Source organism: Barbatula barbatula (assembly GCF_947034865.1).
Source record: "Barbatula barbatula genome assembly, chromosome: 21".
Classification (NCBI taxonomy): Eukaryota; Metazoa; Chordata; class Actinopteri; order Cypriniformes; family Nemacheilidae; genus Barbatula; species Barbatula barbatula.
Genome location: NC_136784.1, coordinates 4791367 through 4812546, shown reverse-complemented (window position 1 = coordinate 4812546; position 21180 = coordinate 4791367). Strand labels below are relative to the sequence as shown.

The 21180-nt window shown below is 38.7% G+C and overlaps 1 protein-coding gene across 3 annotated transcripts in view; it reads right to left on the bottom strand.

The window, feature by feature from the left end:
* Window positions 1–1009: 1009 nt before the first annotated feature.
* grb10a (growth factor receptor-bound protein 10a) overlaps window positions 1010–21180 on the bottom strand; it is a 39266-nt gene continuing 19095 nt past the window's right edge. For all 3 annotated transcript variants that reach the window (XM_079484814.1, XM_079484813.1, XM_079484815.1), the window contains 12 exons: window positions 10573–10729; window positions 9194–9309; window positions 8487–8561; window positions 7457–7594; window positions 7186–7296; window positions 6827–6925; window positions 6222–6299; window positions 5858–5974; window positions 5694–5760; window positions 5519–5606; window positions 5288–5381; window positions 1010–4919 (listed from right to left, as the gene is read on the bottom strand). In XM_079484814.1, coding sequence (XP_079340940.1) covers window positions 4773–4919; window positions 5288–5381; window positions 5519–5606; window positions 5694–5760; window positions 5858–5974; window positions 6222–6299; window positions 6827–6925; window positions 7186–7296; window positions 7457–7594; window positions 8487–8561; window positions 9194–9309; window positions 10573–10729 — 1287 coding nt within the window. In that variant the 3' untranslated portion in view covers window positions 1010–4772. The remainder of the gene's footprint in view (window positions 4920–5287; window positions 5382–5518; window positions 5607–5693; window positions 5761–5857; window positions 5975–6221; window positions 6300–6826; window positions 6926–7185; window positions 7297–7456; window positions 7595–8486; window positions 8562–9193; window positions 9310–10572; window positions 10730–21180) is intronic.

Sequence of the window (21180 nt, the reverse complement as noted above, 5' to 3'; positions counted from 1 at the left end):
ACCAAATATTTCTCCACAGTGTTAATGTTTTTTTTCGAGTAAAAGCGAACTCTTACAGGGATTTGTCTCACACACTAAAAAATACTATTCTGTCTTCTTAAATTATCTTTGTCAGATTAAAACGTGGGCTCGTCCGGGATTTGAACCCGGGACCTCTCGCACCCAAAGCGAGAATCATACCCCTAGACCAACGAGCCGATATGCATACGTCGTATTTCATGTTATATGAATGCAATCAGAGTGTAAAGTGCTTGTAGTTTATTACCTCAAAATTTAATGTACGCAGGAATCACGAGGATGTGCCTAACATGCCTCGACTTCAAATAAACTACCTGACAATAAACTACAAATAAATAATCATGTAAATGATCAGTGCTAATCATGGCAAGCTCACACGAAGTGATTTTTGGCTGGATTTGCTCTCGCGAAAACTCACCGACAACTCGTTTGCCCTCCACCATCAAACTAGAAGTGTTCCCGATTTAGGGATGTTTTCGCTTTTGGTCCTTGACCAAAGTCTTGTTGTTAGCGCACTTTGCGTTGTGTTGTGTAGTGTGCGTGCTGCTACTACAACACGAAGATTACTTTTTGCCACCAGATGACGCTATTGGAAAAGAAAAATAGCAAATGAACGGCACAACTAATCACCATTCGTTGCCACACAACCAAGATCCAAGATGGCATCTAATTGGTTTGGGGAACGAGTCTCCCTCAAGAGTGCGAGAGGTCCCGGGTTCAAATCTAGGACATGTTTTATCTGTTGGTGGCACAGGTAACCAACCACCTGAAGGTCAATCCAGCTACAAACTGTTGTGTTTTGGTGAACCAGAGTGGGTTGCTTTAAGCATATTATATTGTATATAATAAGCAGTAGGCTATGCCTACCTAAGGTACAGTCAAGTGTACTAAATATATGAAACGCTGAATATCTCCAGATTAGGCTGAGAAATGTAGTGACATTTAGATGTAATGTAAACATCTGTTTAATAAATGCTGACAGAAGACAACAGGCGACGATTGTAATTTAATACTGTAATATACTCTTTATAAAAAGACATTTGTGACATAAAAATGAAAACACAATACAAGCTAAAAATATGCACACTGGTACAAGTCGCAAGGGAATATGCATAATATGCATAACATCTTCATCGTGTTTTGGAGCTCACCACGTTTACATAGTTATAGATGATGTTTAAAACAGTGTTAGATTCACAACCTCTCCTTAGGCTTCACATACTTCGAGAGTTTCTGTATTTTTAATAAACACAGATGCATGTGAGCCAAACATGCATGTTAAATCCTCGCCGTCTTCCCCCCGTAGTTGACATCCAGTGAGCCGAACTAAAGTCTTTCTCTACAGTAGGGGGGAAGGAGGCGAGTTAATATTTCTCGTGCATGTTTGACATTTCAAAATGAAGATCCATATACCAGCAAAGGTTAACAAAAGAAAGCATCACCCAAACAAACAACTTGCACAAATCAGATTTTGCCCCCTATGCATTCCAGTTAGAATATAGTTTGTGTCCAGGTGTCCTTGTCTAATTCAAGCAGGTTGAAACTGTAACTATTGTAATGAATAAACAAACAATTAATTATGGAACCATATTGTAAAAAACATGTTTTGGAGGCTTCCATAGACCACATCTTTGAATCCCTGACACTACACTGAGCTTCAGAATAAAGATGATAGTTGGTTACTGCAAAAATGAGCTTCTTTCTCTGTATTTTTGTCTTATTTTGCAGTACAAAAATCTTAAGATTCACACATGTAAATCAAGATATGTTAACTTCACTAAGAAAATGATCAAATATACCAAAACAAAATTAAGTATGCTTAAAACAATCAAACATTTCTACCAGTAAATACAAGACAAATACTTGAATTTAAGTCGGTATCTCATACCTCACTGTCAGATATTTTTGCTTGTTTTAAGCATAAACTTATTCAATTTTATTAAATACTATTTTTATTGAGTAATTATATCACTTTCCTTCTCAAGCAATAATCTTGATTTTAGAGTTTTTACATGTTTGTCCTGCAAAACAAGATACAAATCCTAAGCAAGTTAAATTTGTAAAGTGGTTAAACAACAGCTTAAAGGGACAGCTCACCCCAAAATCTAAATTGGCAGTTTGGCAAAAAGGGTGTGTTTTTATACAATGTAAAGTGAATAGTGCCCGAGGCTGTCTTATGTGCTCAACAATAAAATAAAACCCAGGTTTTATAACAAAATGGGTGGGTAAATTAAATGTTTTATTTTTGGGTGAACCATCCCTTCACTGCAAGGCCTTGACTGACAGAGACAAGTAGCTATCACCAGAATCTAACCACTGAGATGAGAAATGTGCTTAAAGCGTTCACTTAAGTTCAACACAGCGTGACTCTGGGCGGTAATAAAAACAAAGGTGCTTGTGTGGTATCATAAAGTGTTTCACAATCACAGTGTGCATCATACACACTCTCGTCCTTCAGGCATGTGTGGTTCTAGCTCAGCAGTATAACAGTCGTCTGGTCAGAGTTAGCATAAAAAAACATGAGAGGTTGACATAGCTTAGTCTTGCTGGGCCAGTGTTGAAAGGGTAACAAGGCGGACGTCAAGAACAGAACAAAAATCCCTGTAGGCACAACTATCTAAGTAACTGTACACCTGCTGACCTTTTGTGTTGCAAAGCTGGCACTGGAGCTAATCTCCTCGCCGCATTATGTCACTCGGCTCCAGAGGATTACAGACACACCCACGAGACGTGACTTTGTAACTCCATCTCTTTGTTAGAGCACGAGCGTGCACGCACGTGCACGCACGTCCCTACAGACTCTTGATCTGTCCCGGCCCCGGCCTTTCACTTTAAAGATTTTAAAACATGGCTCAAGAACAGCAGTGATGTGAAAGGCATTTATTAAGCTTCGGGTAACTAAACTAAGTTAATTTAAAAGTAACGATCTGGAAGATAAAGAAAACATTATGACCCTCATGACTTGTGCACGCGGTGGGCTACGCTACATTAAAGAGGACAGGGTCATGTTTAAGAGGACCTTTAGGGCCTGGACAAATTTCTGTCTCTGAAATTCAGCGCCGGGAGCAGAATGAAACCATTTAGCAACGCTTTAAAATAAGATTCAATTTATTAACACTAGTTAATGGATTAGGTATCATAAAATAACAATGAAAACTAATTTTTGTTTACAGAATTTATTAATCTAGGTTTTCCTATTGTTTATGTCGCTCCTTAGTACATGAACCAACAAGTTTATTTGAAATGTCAAAAATGCAGAATTTAGAAAAAACTAAAATAGTGTCGAAAGTTTTGATTTGCGTACTTAGTTTTATTTTATTGCATTAACTAATGTTAATAGATTTGTATTGTTACCACAATAAAATTTGCCTCCTTACAGTGAAAATGCAAACTCAGTGGCCAAGACTCAAACAGGCCACAGACTTAATCCAGATGATCTGGATCACATAGTGCCTATTGCATCATTTGCAAAGGATGAGAATGAACTGATCCTGGGTTTTAAAGGGACATTTCACCCAGAAATTATCCCCATATCCCCACCCCTCATGTCATTCCAAACCTGTATGACTTTCTTCTACAAAACACAAAATAAGATGTTTTGAAAAAGCAAAATAAATCGGACACCATTTACTTCCATCATATAAACACATTTCTTCAATTATTTTTGTGTCCCACAGAAAACAAAAAGAGTCATATACAGGTTTAGATTGACTGGAGGTGATAAATGATGACATAATGTTAATTTTTGGGTGAACTATCCCTTTAAGATGCCGTTCCTATGTTCTGGTTTCATACAACATACGCACTACTGACAGAATCTGTCATGTTGTTCATCAACACGGTAAAATATTAAATGTGTAAACAAAAGCGTCAACATATTTGTTGTTTTTCCCCACAAAAAGTGTGACAAGTCGTAGTACATTTTCTGTCCATGAACAGAATGCAGCACATATTTTAAAGGGTGCTAATGTTGAACAACTTGAAGACGATGCTTGAGTAAACTTTCTAACGTAACTATCTATTATGCTGGTGAAGCATAGCAATCAAGTATAATTCATCGAGTGCAAGTTTGCTACCCCTTGCAGTTGTTTCCTCCCTGCTAAACACATAGTGAAGTTGTTTTTGGCCTTCATTTACTACGTAAAGTTAGACCTCAAACAGTCAAACTGTCACTGCCTCTGTATCTGATCCACTAAACAGGAAATCCCCAGGAAAAGCGCAGATGATTAAAAAAATGTTAGGAAACAAGAACAGAAATGCTGGAGGAAGGCAAGTGGGTAACAGTTGCTGTTTGCTCAGGATGAAGCGGATCACCTGTTTTCAGCTCGAGAGTGCAAAATATTCAGGTAGGAAATAACATAATACATATCAATCGTCATCAAGTAAGTTTTGCAAAATTCTTGCAGAGACCATACAAAGAAAAAACTGTCCTGATCTTATTAGTTTACACGGAGCATGGGGCGGGAGTTGGGTGTTGAGTCTCACGATGACAAAATAAGAGTCACTGGACATCACCACAGACATCGGTTAAAAAAGTGGCATCCTCATCAAAAACAGGGCGTCCAGGAAAATTCATCATGACCCGAGCGTTTCCATGCTAATCCCAGAGCAGAGAGTAACATCTTTCTAAATGCCCCTGGATGATGTCAGCTTGTAAAAAGTGACTGGAAATTATAAAAACGGAACATAAAATCCAGTTCGTCAGATACAATGAGTGTGTGTATATCATTTGTATGGATCAGGGAAGAGGGGGGTCATAAGGCCACCATGGTGCAGGGGTGTTTCAGTTTACACGGCAGGACGCCCCTGTTGAGCTGGTAGAATTCTACCAGATGGATCAGATCTGTGAACTTGGTGGAGCCGTCGTCGAGACTAAAGAAGATCTGCCCGTCCTCCTCGAACTGCCAGAGAAACAAAGACGATGCACGATGAAACATTCATGTTTTTAGTTGACCTAAACTCATTGTTAAGATTACAAAAACCTTCAATTTTAAGTGATAGTTCACCCAAAAAGAAAACTATTTTAAACCTGTATGACTTATATTTTACGAATGTTTGTAAACGATCAGCGGCGGTACCCATTGACTTGCATTGGTTTTGTGTCCATACAATAGAAGTGAATGGGTACGGTTGCTGTTCGGTTATCAACAAAAAACGTCAAAACAAGTTTGAAATGATAAGAGGGTGAGTAAATAACTTACATAACATGTTTTCTGTATATAGATATCATATGACCATAGTATTTATAGTACTATTCTTATAGACTCACAGGTAAAATCTGGAAGTGTTTAATCTTCTGATGATGGCACAGCGTGAGAACAAATGCTTTCGGGTTGCTCTGGCTGTCCCTCAATAGAAATAACCTGCGAGACAAAAATAAACCTATAACTCATTTTCTTTCTAACTAGCATTTAAAGGAACAGTTAACCAAAAAAGAACAATCTGAAGATGATATTCTTTATAACCAGAAAATAAGTCACTAATAGTACAAATATCATACCCATCCACTTGGCCCTGCTGCATGATCATCTTATGAGACTCTTCCCTCTGTATACGGCCATGAAACCATAACTGTGTCCTATGGATGACTGGAGAGACAAAGGAAAAACATATCTGATCTGAACCGATCTAAAGAATTTAAAGATTCACATAAAAGTGCAAGCTGTAACACTCACCTGAACTCAACGGTGAGGGATGTAGAGGACTTGGGCTTCCCAGCAAATTCATTCTCTGACTCCGCTTCTACAAAGAGAAATGAGCATAAATGAATAAAAGAGCACTGTGCACCCATTACCCGTGATTCATAAAGCACCCAATTTCTCAAATACATGGCACTCACTCTCCATGTATGTCCCTCCTCCATGGCAGCGCTCTGAGCCTCCACAGGGTTGTCAATCACACGACCAGTTCTGCCCGAGAAATCCATCGCTACCAGCGAGTTCTCCGAGATACTCCGCTGAAGAAGAAACACAGCTGTCAGTCACTTGAATTAACAACATGTTAGACACGTGACATAACGAAATACTTTGAAAATTAATCCTATTCATCCCTACAGAAAGTTCAGTCTCTCAACAGTTTCTACCATGTTACATGAAAATGTAACACAGACACTTTCGAATGCAAATGTAATTTACAACCAGAACATCAGCACCGATTCACATATTACCATCACATATGATCATAAGCAGAAGCGTTTCCCTTACCACGGGTGTAGTGAAGTTTGAGACGTCTGACTTTCTCTGCTGAGGAGTCTTGTAGTTTTGATATAGCTGAATTCCAAACTGGAAAGAGTTTTGGTGTGAGTTAAAAGTGTAAACAGGTAAAAGTGTGTATGTGGGGTCTGTGTCAGATCTGTGTAAATGTCTAAACACATGAAGTTTGTTTTACAGGGATAGTTCACCCAAAAATGAAAATTCTGTCATCATTTTATAATTTCAAACCTATATGAATTTCTTCCCAGAACACAAAAGACGATACTTTGAAGAATGTCACAGCGCTGGCACCAATTCACTTCTATTGTATGGACACAAAACCAATGTAAGTGAATGTGGCCAGTTAACAACATCTTCTGAAGAAGAAAAAAAAAGCCATACAGGTTTGAAATTTCAATAGGGTTAGTAAATGATGACAGAAGTTTTAGTTTGGGGTGAACTACATTAACCTATTTGGAAATTCTGAACCATAATATTTACATGATTTTCGAGCACGATGTTTAAACAAAACTAGATTTTTTTCATAAAGATTGTCTTTATCATGGCACACGCTCAGCGTTGCTGTAGCCCCAGGCTGTGTGTGTGCGTGCATGTACCTTTAAGAGTCTGAATGCTGTCATCCAGCAAGTTCGGCCCTGTTCATCCTCTGCACACAACATCTTTAGCTCCTTCTGCTCTGTCCTGCCCTTACTGGGCTGTCAATCAAGCAAGATATCTACTGTCAAATCAAGGCACTCAAGTTAATAAGGACTAGCATGCACTGCACCTGATGAGGCACAGGTAGTTATTATTCACGGGGAAAATGTATGCAAAACTACAACACGTCTTTGTAGTTTTGATTATTTAAAATAGAGATCGCACTTAATATTTTAAACAACCCCGCAGCTGGGAAAGCTTTTCGAGTTATTGGAGTTCAGTAAATAGTGTAAAACACAATATCACAACACTAACTCACCTTTATGCAGAACTGGTAGTCTGTGGGCGCATTGTGCATCTTTTTGCCGGTTGTCACTGTGAAAATATTGCTTTCCTCCAGGTCCGACAGAACCTGCAGGTGCCTCGGCTCCTGGAATGAAAACACCAGCTAAATGTTTCCAACATCTTTCACAAAAAGCACAACATAAGGAATGACATTTTTTGTAAGTGCACAACGCCAAAACCTCATACAGCAGAAAAGCTCACATTCTACATACTATTTATAAGTTCAAACAATAAAAAGTGCTTGCCTTTGACATTCCTTTGGTTGAGTAGTACAGCCCAGAGCGGCGCAAGAACATGTTGAGTTTTTTCCAAGACTTGCGTCCCGTCTCTTTCACATAAAGGAAACCCTGGATCTCAGGACAGCTGCTGGAATTCAAGAAATTCTGTGCAGGAGGGAAGATAACAGACCCATCTGGAAAATGAGTTCTTCAAAGCTCGAGGCCTTACATGCTTCATTGAGGCCGACACTCTTATCACAAGACGCAAGCATGCGCAAAAAAAAACGTTACATCCACGAGGACACTTATTCTTTTTTCAGAATCATTGTCAATCACATTGAGCCAGATAAGGATAAAAAAATAGGAGCTAAAACAAGACATATCTATATAATTCAAGATTTTATATCTTGCTTTCGTAGAAACCTAAAAATTGTCTTTGCTTAAGAAAAAGCTGTTTGTCAGAAAAAGATTTTTGTCAAACATATTTTTTCCTGTTTTAAACAGAAAAACTTGAAGCAGAATTTCTCTTTGGAAATTAATACATAAATGCTGTTGTTTCTTAAAGAGACAGTTCTCCATTTACTCATTTTTTAAATCTGTATAAATCTCATTGTTCTGATGAACACAGAGCAAGATATTTGAAAGAATGCTTGCAACTAAACAGTTCTTGACCACCGTTGACAACCATAGTAGGAAATATTGCTTTATAAATGTCTTTTCCTGAAGAAGATATCTTGAAGAATGTAGTTCGGGGGAACTTTTGACTACCATTGTCATTTTTCCTACTATGCTGGTCAATGGTGGTAAGCAAAGAATGATATTTTCATTCAGAACAAAAAAGTTTATACAGATTTGGACTCGAGGCCGAGTTTTTGGGTGAACTTTCCTTAAGTGAACAGATCTTGTTAGGAATAAAAAAAAAAAGAAAAAATACATTTTCTAGTGCATTGTCATGGACTAGGTATTATATTGGTCCTTATGCCACTAAGCTATTGGCTCAAGTGCCAAATAGAGATTTACTGCATCATCGACTGTTTCAGCTATATGCAACTCTCACCTGTAGCAGCTGTGACTGCCGAACAGAGCCGTTAGATTCCTGACACCACGCTACCATCTGGTCTGGAAAGAAGTTCTGTGAGACAAACAGAAATCAGACCAGACAGATCCTTTGCATCAAAATCTGCCAAATGTTGAAACACACGTACGGCACATACCATCCTTAAGCACAGGATCTAATAAGATTAAGCTGAGTACTGTACATTTTTTTCAAGCGTGCAACAGTTAAAAGCTCATAAGGCGGGATAAAATAAAAGCTCACAGTCTTCTATAAGGCGCTTATTCCACGTCAGTTCTAGGGTACTTGTCAAATGCTTCAAGTTTATAGGTGTTGAGTACATGCTCTCGGGGAAAAAAGCAAGTCACTTGCTTAGTGAGGTGGAACGTGTACAAGCTGTTCCTGAATGGCTGGAATGGATTACAGAGAGTGTTTTCTCACATGCTGTATGAAAAACAGAAATGTGGGAACTTGTCGGGTTTTAGTGATATTGACATATTTAGGGGATTTGTAACTTGGAGGTCAGGAATCAAGTGGTCTTGCAAAGCGTAAGACCACTTGATTCCTGACCTCCAAGTTACAAAGTTTGTGAGGATAATTGGACCTTAATTTTGATGGATTTAAGATTGAAGCGGTGGTCCGACATGGGTGGGCTGAATGTAATGACTGCGGTTGGGGAAATACATACAGGAGCACGTGGTGGAACTCACCAGTGGGTTTCTGAAGAACTCGTACTTGGCGTAATTCTTCCTGAAGAGGAACTTGCTCTCTGGGGACATGCAGGCTTGGACCTGGACCACCTGTTCATGGTCCTCCAGACACCTCTCTACACAGAAATCAAGACAAACGGCATAGAACATGTGTCAGAGTCTCCTTACTGAGTGTGACAAGCCGACACAATTTGTATACTACAAATCATTGAATGCATAAATACATTTATAATACAGCAAAAGCATCACATTATACTGTTAAGCATAAAGTGGACTTAAAAACATCTTATAATGCCAGAAATCAATTTGTGATTCGTTTTACATGATCCTAAAATGATAAATGATCTAAATGAACCCTATATACCGTAATGTCCACGCATTTTTAGTAAGCACTCAAAACCCCAACTAATGTATTTGTTGTGTATCTGACCTCTCATCCACTAATCTATTCTCTCTTTCTTTTACTTAGAGAAAGAGAGAGAGCACGACTCTGAAAGAGTAAAGCGAGGGAGCCATTGCAGGGGGATGAGGTCATGTATTTAGCTTGATTGCACTCGCAGCAAACTCAGCAGAGCCTCGCCGCTAATGGCTTACGTAAGAGCAACGTTTCTCGAAGGTTAGTGTTACGTTGGCGGTCCAAAGTATTGGGGGAACACGTAGAGTACGACTAAACCACATTATGCTTAGCCTCTTTAGACATCGAATCGCACATCAGCTGGCTCAAAGAAACCACACTTCGTCGCATTATGACATCATACTTTGCGGGGAATGTTTTCTATGAAAATGCACGACGTTGCGAATTGTGACGTCATTTCAGAAACTTGGTGACGAAAGGCTTTTTGACGCCCTACTAGAGGAATCGGCGAATCTCTATAGGTCAGTTAGAGTTCAATCTGTTTAATATGATTTAGGCAGGGGTTAATCTGTAATCTGCCTGAGAAATAGGCAGTCACACGTGTCCTCATTGATTGCCAGTGAGATTAAGAACTAGATCTTTGTGGTGCCTCAATCTGATCTATAAAGCATCTGAATATAACACATTTCTTCTGTTTTAAATCTGCAGTACTAAACCATGCCTGAGGCTACAGTGCATAGAAACTTTTACAACCTGTTGCACATTTTCAAAGAAACCTGTGGGTACGCGCAGCCGTGTGTTCAGTATCCCGTAGTGTTTGAGCTTTACGGTAAGTCTTAATAAGAGCACAAGTGTGTTTGCATAAAGTGTGTGTTTAAGAGTCTGGGCTCGCTGAAAGGTGATTTCCTGTTAAGGGAGTGCAGAGCGCAGGGAACCCAGCGTCCCCAGACAGAACAGCTTGTCCTCCAAGACTGGGTGTGTACCGAACGGATGCGTACAAGAACCTTCGCGCGTATTTGCTTACCCAAACCGAGCGCGGCGTGATGCTCCACTAATGACCAGCAGTTGTCATCCAGGCAGTGGTTCTTGTAGACCAGGAACTGGCACACGTCTCTGGCTGTCATGTTGGCGGGAACCTCCACGACTTTTCCCACGCCATCCTCGCTGTAAACCTTGATGATCTGTGGAACGCACGCAAAACTTGAGGCAATGTTCTCACGTTGTAATTTGTTATGCAATAAGAGACGCACGTCTCACAATGCTCAAAATGAGAAATGACGTTGTACAGGTTTGTATGAACCGTCTGACAGAGAGTTTTGAAAAGTACACGCGATTTCAGTTAGAAATGGCTAGAAGGGATGCATGACTGATAATTCACAACTGTGACTTAATATTAGAAATATCTTATGCATGTTCAAATGTTCACGTTTTTGCAAAGTATTCGCATGGATTATTAGTTTTTAGATGGAGTGCTGCGCTCATAAGCCTGGCTCAAACATGCACGCACATGAGGATGTCAGGAAGCCCAGAAACAGAAAAGGAATTCAGAGAAAGATTTACTTACTTGTACATAAAACAGAAACATCCAGAAAATTGTATATACAATTTCACAATACCAATACGCGCTTCCAAACGTACACAAACTCATTTCACATAAGCACTGCGTTAAACTCAACTACAATGCACATACTTTCTTACAACTTGAAGAACCTAAAAAAGTCATTCGCAAAAGATACTCACATTCCTGAAAGCTAACTATCAATCGTCTCTGTTTGTGGAGTGTCAGTCTATGAAAAGTAGCCGCTGTCACTCTTACCTCTCCTGCCTGATACAAGCAACAGTCCAATGAACACGATGGCATTTCCACTCTGAAGTGACCTCTCTCGCTCACGCAGAGAGAGAGAGAGAGAGTGAGACAAAAAGGAATGGGAAGGGTAGGGTGGAGAGAAGAGGAGGAGAGGATGAGGAGCTCAGAATGGGTTGCTGAAATGAGAGAGGGACCTAGAAAAAGAAACTGTGCGTGTGAGAGAGATAGAGAGAGAAAGGGGGAGAGACTCAGCTGACAAGCTTACGATACTGGATTAAGCTGTGAGAAACACATTCTAGGTGCAAGTATGTGTGTGTGTGTGTGAGTGAGTGAGTATGAGAGAGAGAAAGAGAGAGAGATCACTTCCATTTGTCATTAAAACTCATACTTTGAGTTTCCCTTCATTTATATAGAAATATGGCACAGCCAATGAAATGTAATGAGACCTTTCTTAGTAAAGCACATTTATATTTACGGTAGTGATAGAACAACGCATAGTATCTGCTGATATTTCATTTTGAGGCGTCGCCCAATAACCATATATAGTTTTGATGCCCATAATAACAAGTTGCAGCATTTACACTGCACCCCAGAAACATCACTCAAACTTTCAATCCACTAAAAAAAAGATTCTCAAAAGCACTGTGATCCTTATTATTAAATCATCCTTTTGAAACTAAAAACGTATACTAATACTAAAAAGTTAGATAAACAGGTTTTTATTCAAATCTCACTGAATCAAGGGAATTTAAGGTGCTATTTTGGGAGTATCTATTGACAGAAATGTTCAGAGGTTTATAAAGACCTAACATAATGAAGCATTATATTTTTTATAATGAGCCATTTCTATCCCTTAAATGGAATTCGCCATGATGTTTCAACAGTAGCCCTCGACGGACAAACTGCTCCACAGAGCGCAGTTCATAAATAGTCAAGTCAACTTTATTTATATAGCACATATACTTATATATATTTCAATTTTCATCGTTACAAAGCAGCTGTACAAGAAAACATTGACTATAAGCAAAACATATAAGCTTATGAAAGTCAAAACACAGGTCAAATATCAGACAGACCACAAATTCCTATATGCAGTGTTAATTAAATAAATCTATAAAATTCTAGCAGCCAGGCAAACAGTGTGCAAACGGTGGCGAGGAACCCAAACTCCATTGGAGGAGAACAAAATACATCATCTCCTTCAGCAAAGAAGCAAAAAGCAGATGACATCTTAGTTCTGTGTCAGCCACCATAGTGCTTCGAAAGCTAGGGGTGGAGTGAGCCGTTGGTTGCAATTCGCAACCTCACCACTAGATGCTAACTTTCAGACACTGGTAAGATATGGATTGACAAATAAGATGTACATGTCCTGTTGTGTGACAGCACATATTTAGAAAAACAAACAATGACGATAAATCTCTCCTGTGCGATTTTATAAATGTAATTAATATAGAATAATATATTATTAACTGTTTGTTTTATTTTTTTTGCGCCACACCATCCGACACATGCAAGGTGTATTTGTCAACTACCCACATGTGAATGTACTGTAAACCTCCCTCCTGATGTAAAGTAGATGATAGGTCCATAATAAAAGATAATAGTATTTCATAATGCCGTGCTGCCAACATGTTTTCTAATTTATTTAATTGTAATCTCTGTATAAAAGAAATGTAATTCAGTTATTTTTTTTCACAGAATGCATCGTCACACATCCAGGATGTATGAACTAGGTCTAATAATCCCTCCACAGCAAACTTTGGTTCTGTCAAAGTTTCAAATTCTCTGGTTCCCAGAAAGCCTTGAGACGGAGACCCACATCCAACTCTCATAACACACGCACACACACAGAGTGAGATTTTGTTCTCATTCTGTTTCACTCCCGTTTCTCCCCCGACGTTTGCCTTTGAACTCCACAGCCACAAAAATCTTTTCCTCTCTCTTTCTTAAACCTCAGCATATCACAACCCGAAGAGTGTTTCTTAAACACACAACAGCAGCCAAATCCCTTCTCCCACAACGCCCAGGAAAAGTCATTTTTCTTCTTCTGTCATACTGAACATCCTACCTTACATTGACAAGGTGTTCGAGCTCTGTGCATGCGTTCTTTAAGAAATATTAAATATGCCGATCAGATCTTATATATAAAGAAAACAACATGTTCTCAATAGTGTAAAAAAGCCAAAAATGCTGGTTTAGCATTTGGCCACACTATTGTAAACACTTGACTTTCCCCCTATACTGCGTCTTTTGTCCAAACTCCCTTTAAGCTTTATGACGTCTGAGTATTTACTCAATGTTGTTCGAATGCACCATAGTCATGTGTCTGTTTGCTCTGAACCGTTCTGTCCCGCCTCGGCAGGTCACATGGGAGGATTTTTAAATGTTAAATAAAGCTTTCTAAACATTCTTAGGGTCACATGGTAACAAACTGTTTGTCTGGAGTCAATTGAGGGTTGTTCAAGCACTGTTCTCCGTTTGTCTAAAGGGGGGAGAGTTTAGCCAAGCCTGGAATATACAGGTTACAGTAGATGACCAATATTTACATAATGTACATCTGCTACAATATATCAGTTCTGTGAGCCTGTGACAATACATACAGATAAAAAGTTTAGTAAATAGTTATAGAGACACACATCTGGATGGAGAAACACAATTCTTGGCCACCATTTATCAGCACAGTAGGAACAATTACAATTGTTGTAAAAAGTGCCCCAGAACTGTTTGCGTTCCTACATCTTCAAAGTATCTTCGTTTGAGTTCAACAGAACAAACACATTTAAAAACTCAATTTCTCCAACTATTGTAGTCAATGGCGGCCAAGAACTGTTTGGTTACAAGCATTCTTCCAAATATCTTTCTCTGTGTTCATCAGAAAAAAAATGAAATGTATACCGATTTGGAACAAATTGAGGGTAAGAAAATAAAGAAACTGTTACAACCATTTTTATTATTTAACACATTCTTTTTTAAAGAGTAGATATTCACTATACAGTTGTTTAAACTCGTATCCCAAATTTCAGCATTTTATATAAGATCTCAGACTGAAAATATGATATGCCGCCAGTAGTTCTCTACTGTAATGAAAATAGTGGGATTTAATGGTAAAAATGTGAATCAAATGTTGTGTTTGGCATCGCTGAGCGAGTAAAGGGGAATGCAAGTAATGCAACGCTGTGTCATAATCAAACTAGTGTGTCTATGAAACCAACACTGGTTTCATAGACACTGCTTCTGACCATATGCATGTGTACGTGTGCTTTTGGCACGCAGACACATATACCATATGCATATATGTGCGGGTAACAGTGCAATTTAAAGGGATAGTTTACCTTAAACCACATATACATATGTTTATCTTTTGTGTTCCACAGAAGAAAGCGAGTGAATAAATGATGACTACATTTTTGCTGTAGGGTCCACCCACATTCAACAGCTTGGAAATATTGCGTTACATTATGATATACACACATTATTGTCAGTTCCTTAGAAGTTATGCAAAATTATGATTTCCAAACCAATGGAAAAATTGTTCTCAGAATGGTATAATTTACAGTGATAAAACATTGTAAAAGCTACAGTGGGTTACAGTTAATTAGACTATGAATGCCATCAAACTGTCTGGAAAACTGGCCATGTGATTTCATTTGTAAACAGTGCTGTCTGCAGTGATCAGCCTAATTCAATTTCAGTCCTGTGCCACCCCGACACACACAAACGCATGCACGCACATGTATTACCACCCGCGGTACTGAACTCTGAATGACCCTGTCTTTCAATTACATCACAAACGTGCCGTAAAAATCCACATTTGCACACTTCAGGCAAAAATAGAAGCCAGGAGCTCATGCTCGCACCTTTGTTAAGAGATCTCAAGGGACGCACTTTACTGACAGCTGTGAACGTTTCAGGTTTCAATATTTATGAGATACGGAGACAGAGAGACTTTGCGACATATTTGACAGCATATCAGCAAGTGGAACCAAACAAGAACCAAGAAAATACATTGCAATTATCCTTAAAAGCAGTAAATCATTTTATATATTTTAACCCAACTAAGCTCAAGCACGATAAGAACGAGAAATGTTTCCTGGAATGATACAATAAACAAGAACATTGGCAAGAAGAAATTCCCACAAGTTTATCAACATAATGATCCATGCAATGCTGTGCAAATGTTCCAAGAAGCTTCATGTGCACCATAATGGAAATCTGAGCATCATGGAAATAAATCAATAATCGTTTTTTAATTTTCTTCACACAGTAGAGTATGACTTTTTAAAATGTTCCAAATGAAAAAAAATCCCAGATTTCTACAGCGGAGAGAGATTATTTTGTCATGCTGATGTTTTTAGTAGTGTAAGGTCATGTTATCTCTGGGGGGGGTTGTTGTGTTGCAGTCAGCTGACTGATGCGTCTCCTTGGGGTCCGTCACATAAACTGAAGCAAACTGGTGCCGAGTGTACACTAGGGAGGGGATGGGCTCCACACGCAACTCTCCTGAGATGGTGTCTCGTTTCACAGCGCAAACCTTTCACAGGTCACCTGGGAAAAGGTTTTTGGCAGAGATGCTGCAGAAAAGAGGGCATGTTTGTGTGACTGTGTGAACTAAGAATACAGAGTGGTTCTCACGCGCAGCATAACCCAGATTAAAAAAAATTATAATCTCATGGCATCATCATGAGTCCATAAATGTTTATATGCAGTATACATCACAGTTTACAGTTGTGGTGTGGGCTCTGCTATTCTCCAAAATGTAAACAGTTAAATGATAAGTTAGTAAAATTTATCATTGGTGTGAACAGGCCTCAAGACTTCAGACAACACGCCCAGCAAAGCTCATTTATAACATTCTCTATTGTTAAAAGCTTTCTATAAAACATGCAGTAATTGACATTAAACATTACCTTTAAATGAGCAGTATTTAAAGGGACAGTTCACCAAATAATTTTATTTTTATTTATCATTTACTCACCCTATTGAAATTTTAAACCTGTGTGACTTTCTTCTAAAGACACAAAATATATTTTGAAGAATGCTGGTAACCAAACAACAGAGGTACCCTTCACTTCTATTGTATGGACACAAAACCAATGTAAGTCAAGGGGTCAACATACGATAAAAGATCTTCTTTTGAGTTCTGCAGAAGAAAAAGTCATACAGGTTAAAAATGTGCGCGAGGGTTTGTAAATGATGACAGAATTTTTCATCATAAATCATTTTTAGGTGAACTATCCCTTTAAGGTATGCCTATAAATAGCAAAAAACGTAACAAAGAAAAACTTTTATATTGTCTATGATTTATTAAATTATATAGTTGGGTTTACAATTTAACACAGACTACTATAGACATTTACAGTGTGCAAATAGAAACTAAAAGGCGCACACCCAACAAGGAAAGGCGTCTTCTTGGAAATCCTTCTCATCTAGGGCGAGTTTATGACAGGCGCAAAATGTGGATACAGCAAATACGCAGAACAAGACAAATCGTTTGTGCAAACACAAGGAAACCGGTCGCTGCCTAAAATACAAGCCAGACAAACATAAAATTCATATGAACAATGCATGTTAGGTTATGTGGCAAAGAGAATTTCTAGATCATACCGCAAGGAATTCTTTGGAAACAGGATATGACCCCAGAGGATGTATGAGAGATGTGTTTACTGTAGTTTAATCATCTCTCTTTTCCTCTTACATATACAATGAGAGAGACAGACAGAAATATAGAAACATGGGTTCAAAGCCTTGTCATCTGACTACAACAAGTTTGCTGTCTTATGTCTTATGCCCCCCAGAGCCAGTCTATCACAAGTGTCAAACATTCAATTTTAAATATGTTGATGAATTCTAAGGAGCAGAATTACAGAATAAACAGGAAAAACTCCAGAACTTGATATTAATCTATAAATATTATATAAACTAAATCTATAGTATTAAATGGATTATATAAATGTATATTTGATCTAAAGTCGTCACACTTCTCTAAAAAGAATTCTGGTAATGTATACTACACTGTCACGGCTATACGCTGGGGCAGTTTGACAAATGTGTCTTTTCACAGCTGCGTTCAAAGTACGCATTGAGGACACGTCGTCCACACAAGCTTCTGAATCAAAGATAAATGAGACGCTCTCCAGATTCGTCCTTCACAGACGTGCACAAATGAAGCTCGCAGGACCTCATCAAGTGCCGCATATGGGACGGGGCCTAATTGAGTTTCTCTGCTAACTTGTCATTTAGGTAACATTCTCATCCATAATGACTAACAGTTCACTAGTTACAGGGACAATGAGCTATTTCTGTCTATATACACCTTGCGTGGAATTCGCCATGTTGTTTCTACAGTAGCCCTAAACGGACAAACTCTACAGAGCTCGTTTCGTAAATACGTCATCTTCTTCGGCGAAGAAACAAAAAAGTGACGACATCTGTGTCAGCCACCGTAGTGCTTCGAAAGGGAGTGGGAGGAGTGGAGTGAGCCGTTGGTTACAGTTTGCATCCTCACAACTAAATTTCATACACTGGACCTTTAACCTCAAAGTCGGTTTTATGTTTCTTTTACCAGCTTGGATCCCACACTACTCCAAAACCATAAGTACTATACCTTGTATGCCTGTATCATTTAAATTAATGTTCAGTCATAAATAACACATTTGACTTTTTCCTAGTTGGCAAGGATCCATAAGCATAAGTATTTTACTCCCTTCAAAAGTTGCCATTCGTTTTCTCCATTCATGGTCAAGTACATGAAGTAGTACACGCATCACTGTATAAATATCACCCTATGAAAAGTTCGTACAAATATGCCAAACGCCACATAATAACAACAGCAATAAAACCGCAAACGTTAACATCATAAACATCTCCCAGGCCTGCCAACAAAAAGAGAAACTCCCTTCATGTTTAAAGCCTGCAGCGAGAACGGAGGGTGTCGCTGTGATAATAAACACATGCTGAATAAGGCAGATATACAGTGGGGTAGTGTAACAGATCAGTCATGTGATATCATCATTCTCAAATAATAACCCAAGCCAACGGTCTGAACATTCCGTTCTATCTCAGCGCGTATGTATATATACGTCTAAATATCTGATACACAACATGAAGCGCTGCTGTACTGTTTTGATTTGTTGCTATGCGTGTGATCCAACAATGTTCCAATCCAGACAGAGTGACAACAAAGAACTAGTTCGACAAACACGTTTAGGTGTTACCAGCTCTCTCACAAACGCAGACGTGTCTGTGTTAGCACTTAATCACTTGTCATTTTATTGTCTGATTTTACAAGACTCTTAAGGGCCCTCGGTGTCACTGTACACAAGCTCACAGACACGCACCCCCCCGCGGTGCTACGTTCTGGCCCTCCGCCATTAATCTCTCGCTCGGAGAATCCAGAGGAGGTCACGAGAGGTTCAGCGCCTGATATTTGAGTTGCCATATCAGAGACGGATCGCTCGCGCGCAGAATGTGCAACTTGGCACACAGGTACCAGAAGAAAAAATAAGGATGGAGTAAAACTGGAGTTAAACACAAAAACACAACTTGGAAAAGTTACAAGTGGACATGACATTAAAACGCAAATTCCTAAAGGGATGGTTCCTTCAAAAAATATAAAATGCTGCCATCATTTTATCAGCTCCCTGTAAATGACTTTCTTTTTAGAAATGTCTCAGTGGTTTTGTGTCCATACAATGGAAGTCAATAAGAGCCAATGTTCCCTGGTTACCGACATTCATCAAAATATATTATTTGTGTTCTGCAGAACAAAGAAAGTTATACAGGTATGTAGGAATGACATAAGCACGAGTATACAATATTTTTTGGGTGAACTATCCATTGTTCCTGATGTTATTTTGTATTTGAAGAGCTAAAACACATTTAAAATAGATAAAGCTTGAAGAACTGACTAAAAACATCAAACGAAAAAATACAAATATAATGAATTCATATACTGTATCATATTCCACAATTTCAACTTAAATATCCAAATCGTTTTTGGAGTCACTGGAGAGTTGCATATACTCCTAATAATAATAATATTACATAAAGTATTTCATAACCTGACAAAATCCTGCTTCTACAGGACTGTAAAAACATTCAAATGCTTTCACCTGTCGAAAAAGCCTACACGTTTGGTCTGCTATGTATTTGAGCAAGAAAGATTTCAGTTGCAGACGTTAGCCCGGTGTACTCTCATCTTGTCTCAAAGCCATCCCAGTACAAATACAAAGACACTCGGATGAACACACGCAAACATAAAGGAATTAATCTTGCAAATGCAACACCTGCACCAGAAAGGACAAAACATTCCAGACTAGTCACGCATATCAACAGAGATCACAAGCACACTATCAGCATTACGCAAAACAACAACAACATTTCTTTCATTTCCATTTTCCCACGGACCATTAACTACATTGAGCAATGTGTGCAACGAAATGCCCGCTGTCACCCGGGCACCGCTGTCTGATGCCCGCCGGTCACGAAGGGTCAGACAATCCCTCATGAGAGCATGAAGAAACCGTTTGTGTGAAAAACCCATCTACAGCGTTCTTCAGTTATAATGTCATTTCCAAACTGATGCCCAGCGATGTCAATAGAACGCCTCTAGATCTGTGTTGCCTTAAATGCTTTTGTCAAGATTGTGTAGCTCATAAAATAGAGACGGAAAAGACAAAATCACAGAGAAAGAGAGAAAACAATATAGAAAATAATATAAAATTATATCAGTATAAATTTACATTTAGTCATTTAGCAGATGCTTTTATCCAAAGCGACTTACAGAGAGTTCGGGAAGCAGTAAAGCGATATGGAAATAATACAATAGGTGCCAATACCAAGTTTCCACAAAAGCCCGAACAATGCCTGTTGAGAGAGAGAGAGAGGCTTAGTGATTTTTTTATTTCATTTGCCTGTCAAGTATTCCCAGAAAAGTAGTTTTTGAATGTTGTGAGGGATATGGGTGACCTGACTGAGTAAGAAAGATATTCCACCAGGAATTGTGAAGGAGACATATACAAATATATATATATATATATATATATATATATATATATATATACAAATAAATGTATTTACAGCATCCGCTTCTCTGATACGCCATATGTACAGAATACTAAAAATAAGCTTAAAGCAATTTCCAAATGTGCTTTGAAGTACACAACAATAACATTTTGTTTACCATGAAGTACCTTCAGTCAGGGATCAGAGGCCACGTAGTCAGGATGTCCTATAAGTTTTGATAATGGATCTCGCGCCTCCACAACATCAACCTCACGGCCAAAGTCACGTCCTGTTTTCACGTGTTCTATATTTACTCAAGGGTAAACGCACACACGTTCTAAATATCTAATAAATCTTCTGACCCCATGTGTACGTTTGAATTTCTGTGTTTAGTCAATCGCTTCTTTCCATCTAATGTTCATAACGCTGTTTGTGAGTCCCACATTATGGGCTGTGACGGTAGGAGCCCAAACACTGTTGTGGTATGTTACATTTTCTTTTATTGTTGTTAGGTTGGCTATTGTCTTGTATGCCAAAGTATGCGTGAACGCATTTATCGATTCGCATTTATGAATTTAGTAAATACTTTTATTGTGTTGCTTTTAAGGCCAGGACCTAGACGCACAATGCTCTCCCAGTTAAAAGAGTGACGTACATTTTACCTAAGAAATATGAAATAACAAAATTTAGAAAAAACAACAAATAGGCATTCCTGAGGCAACTTTCCTAAATAAAGCGATCACTTCACATGAAACGACAGAAATAGCACAAAAACAACACGGCGAACAGAACATCACAAGATATCACACCGCCCGAGGGCAG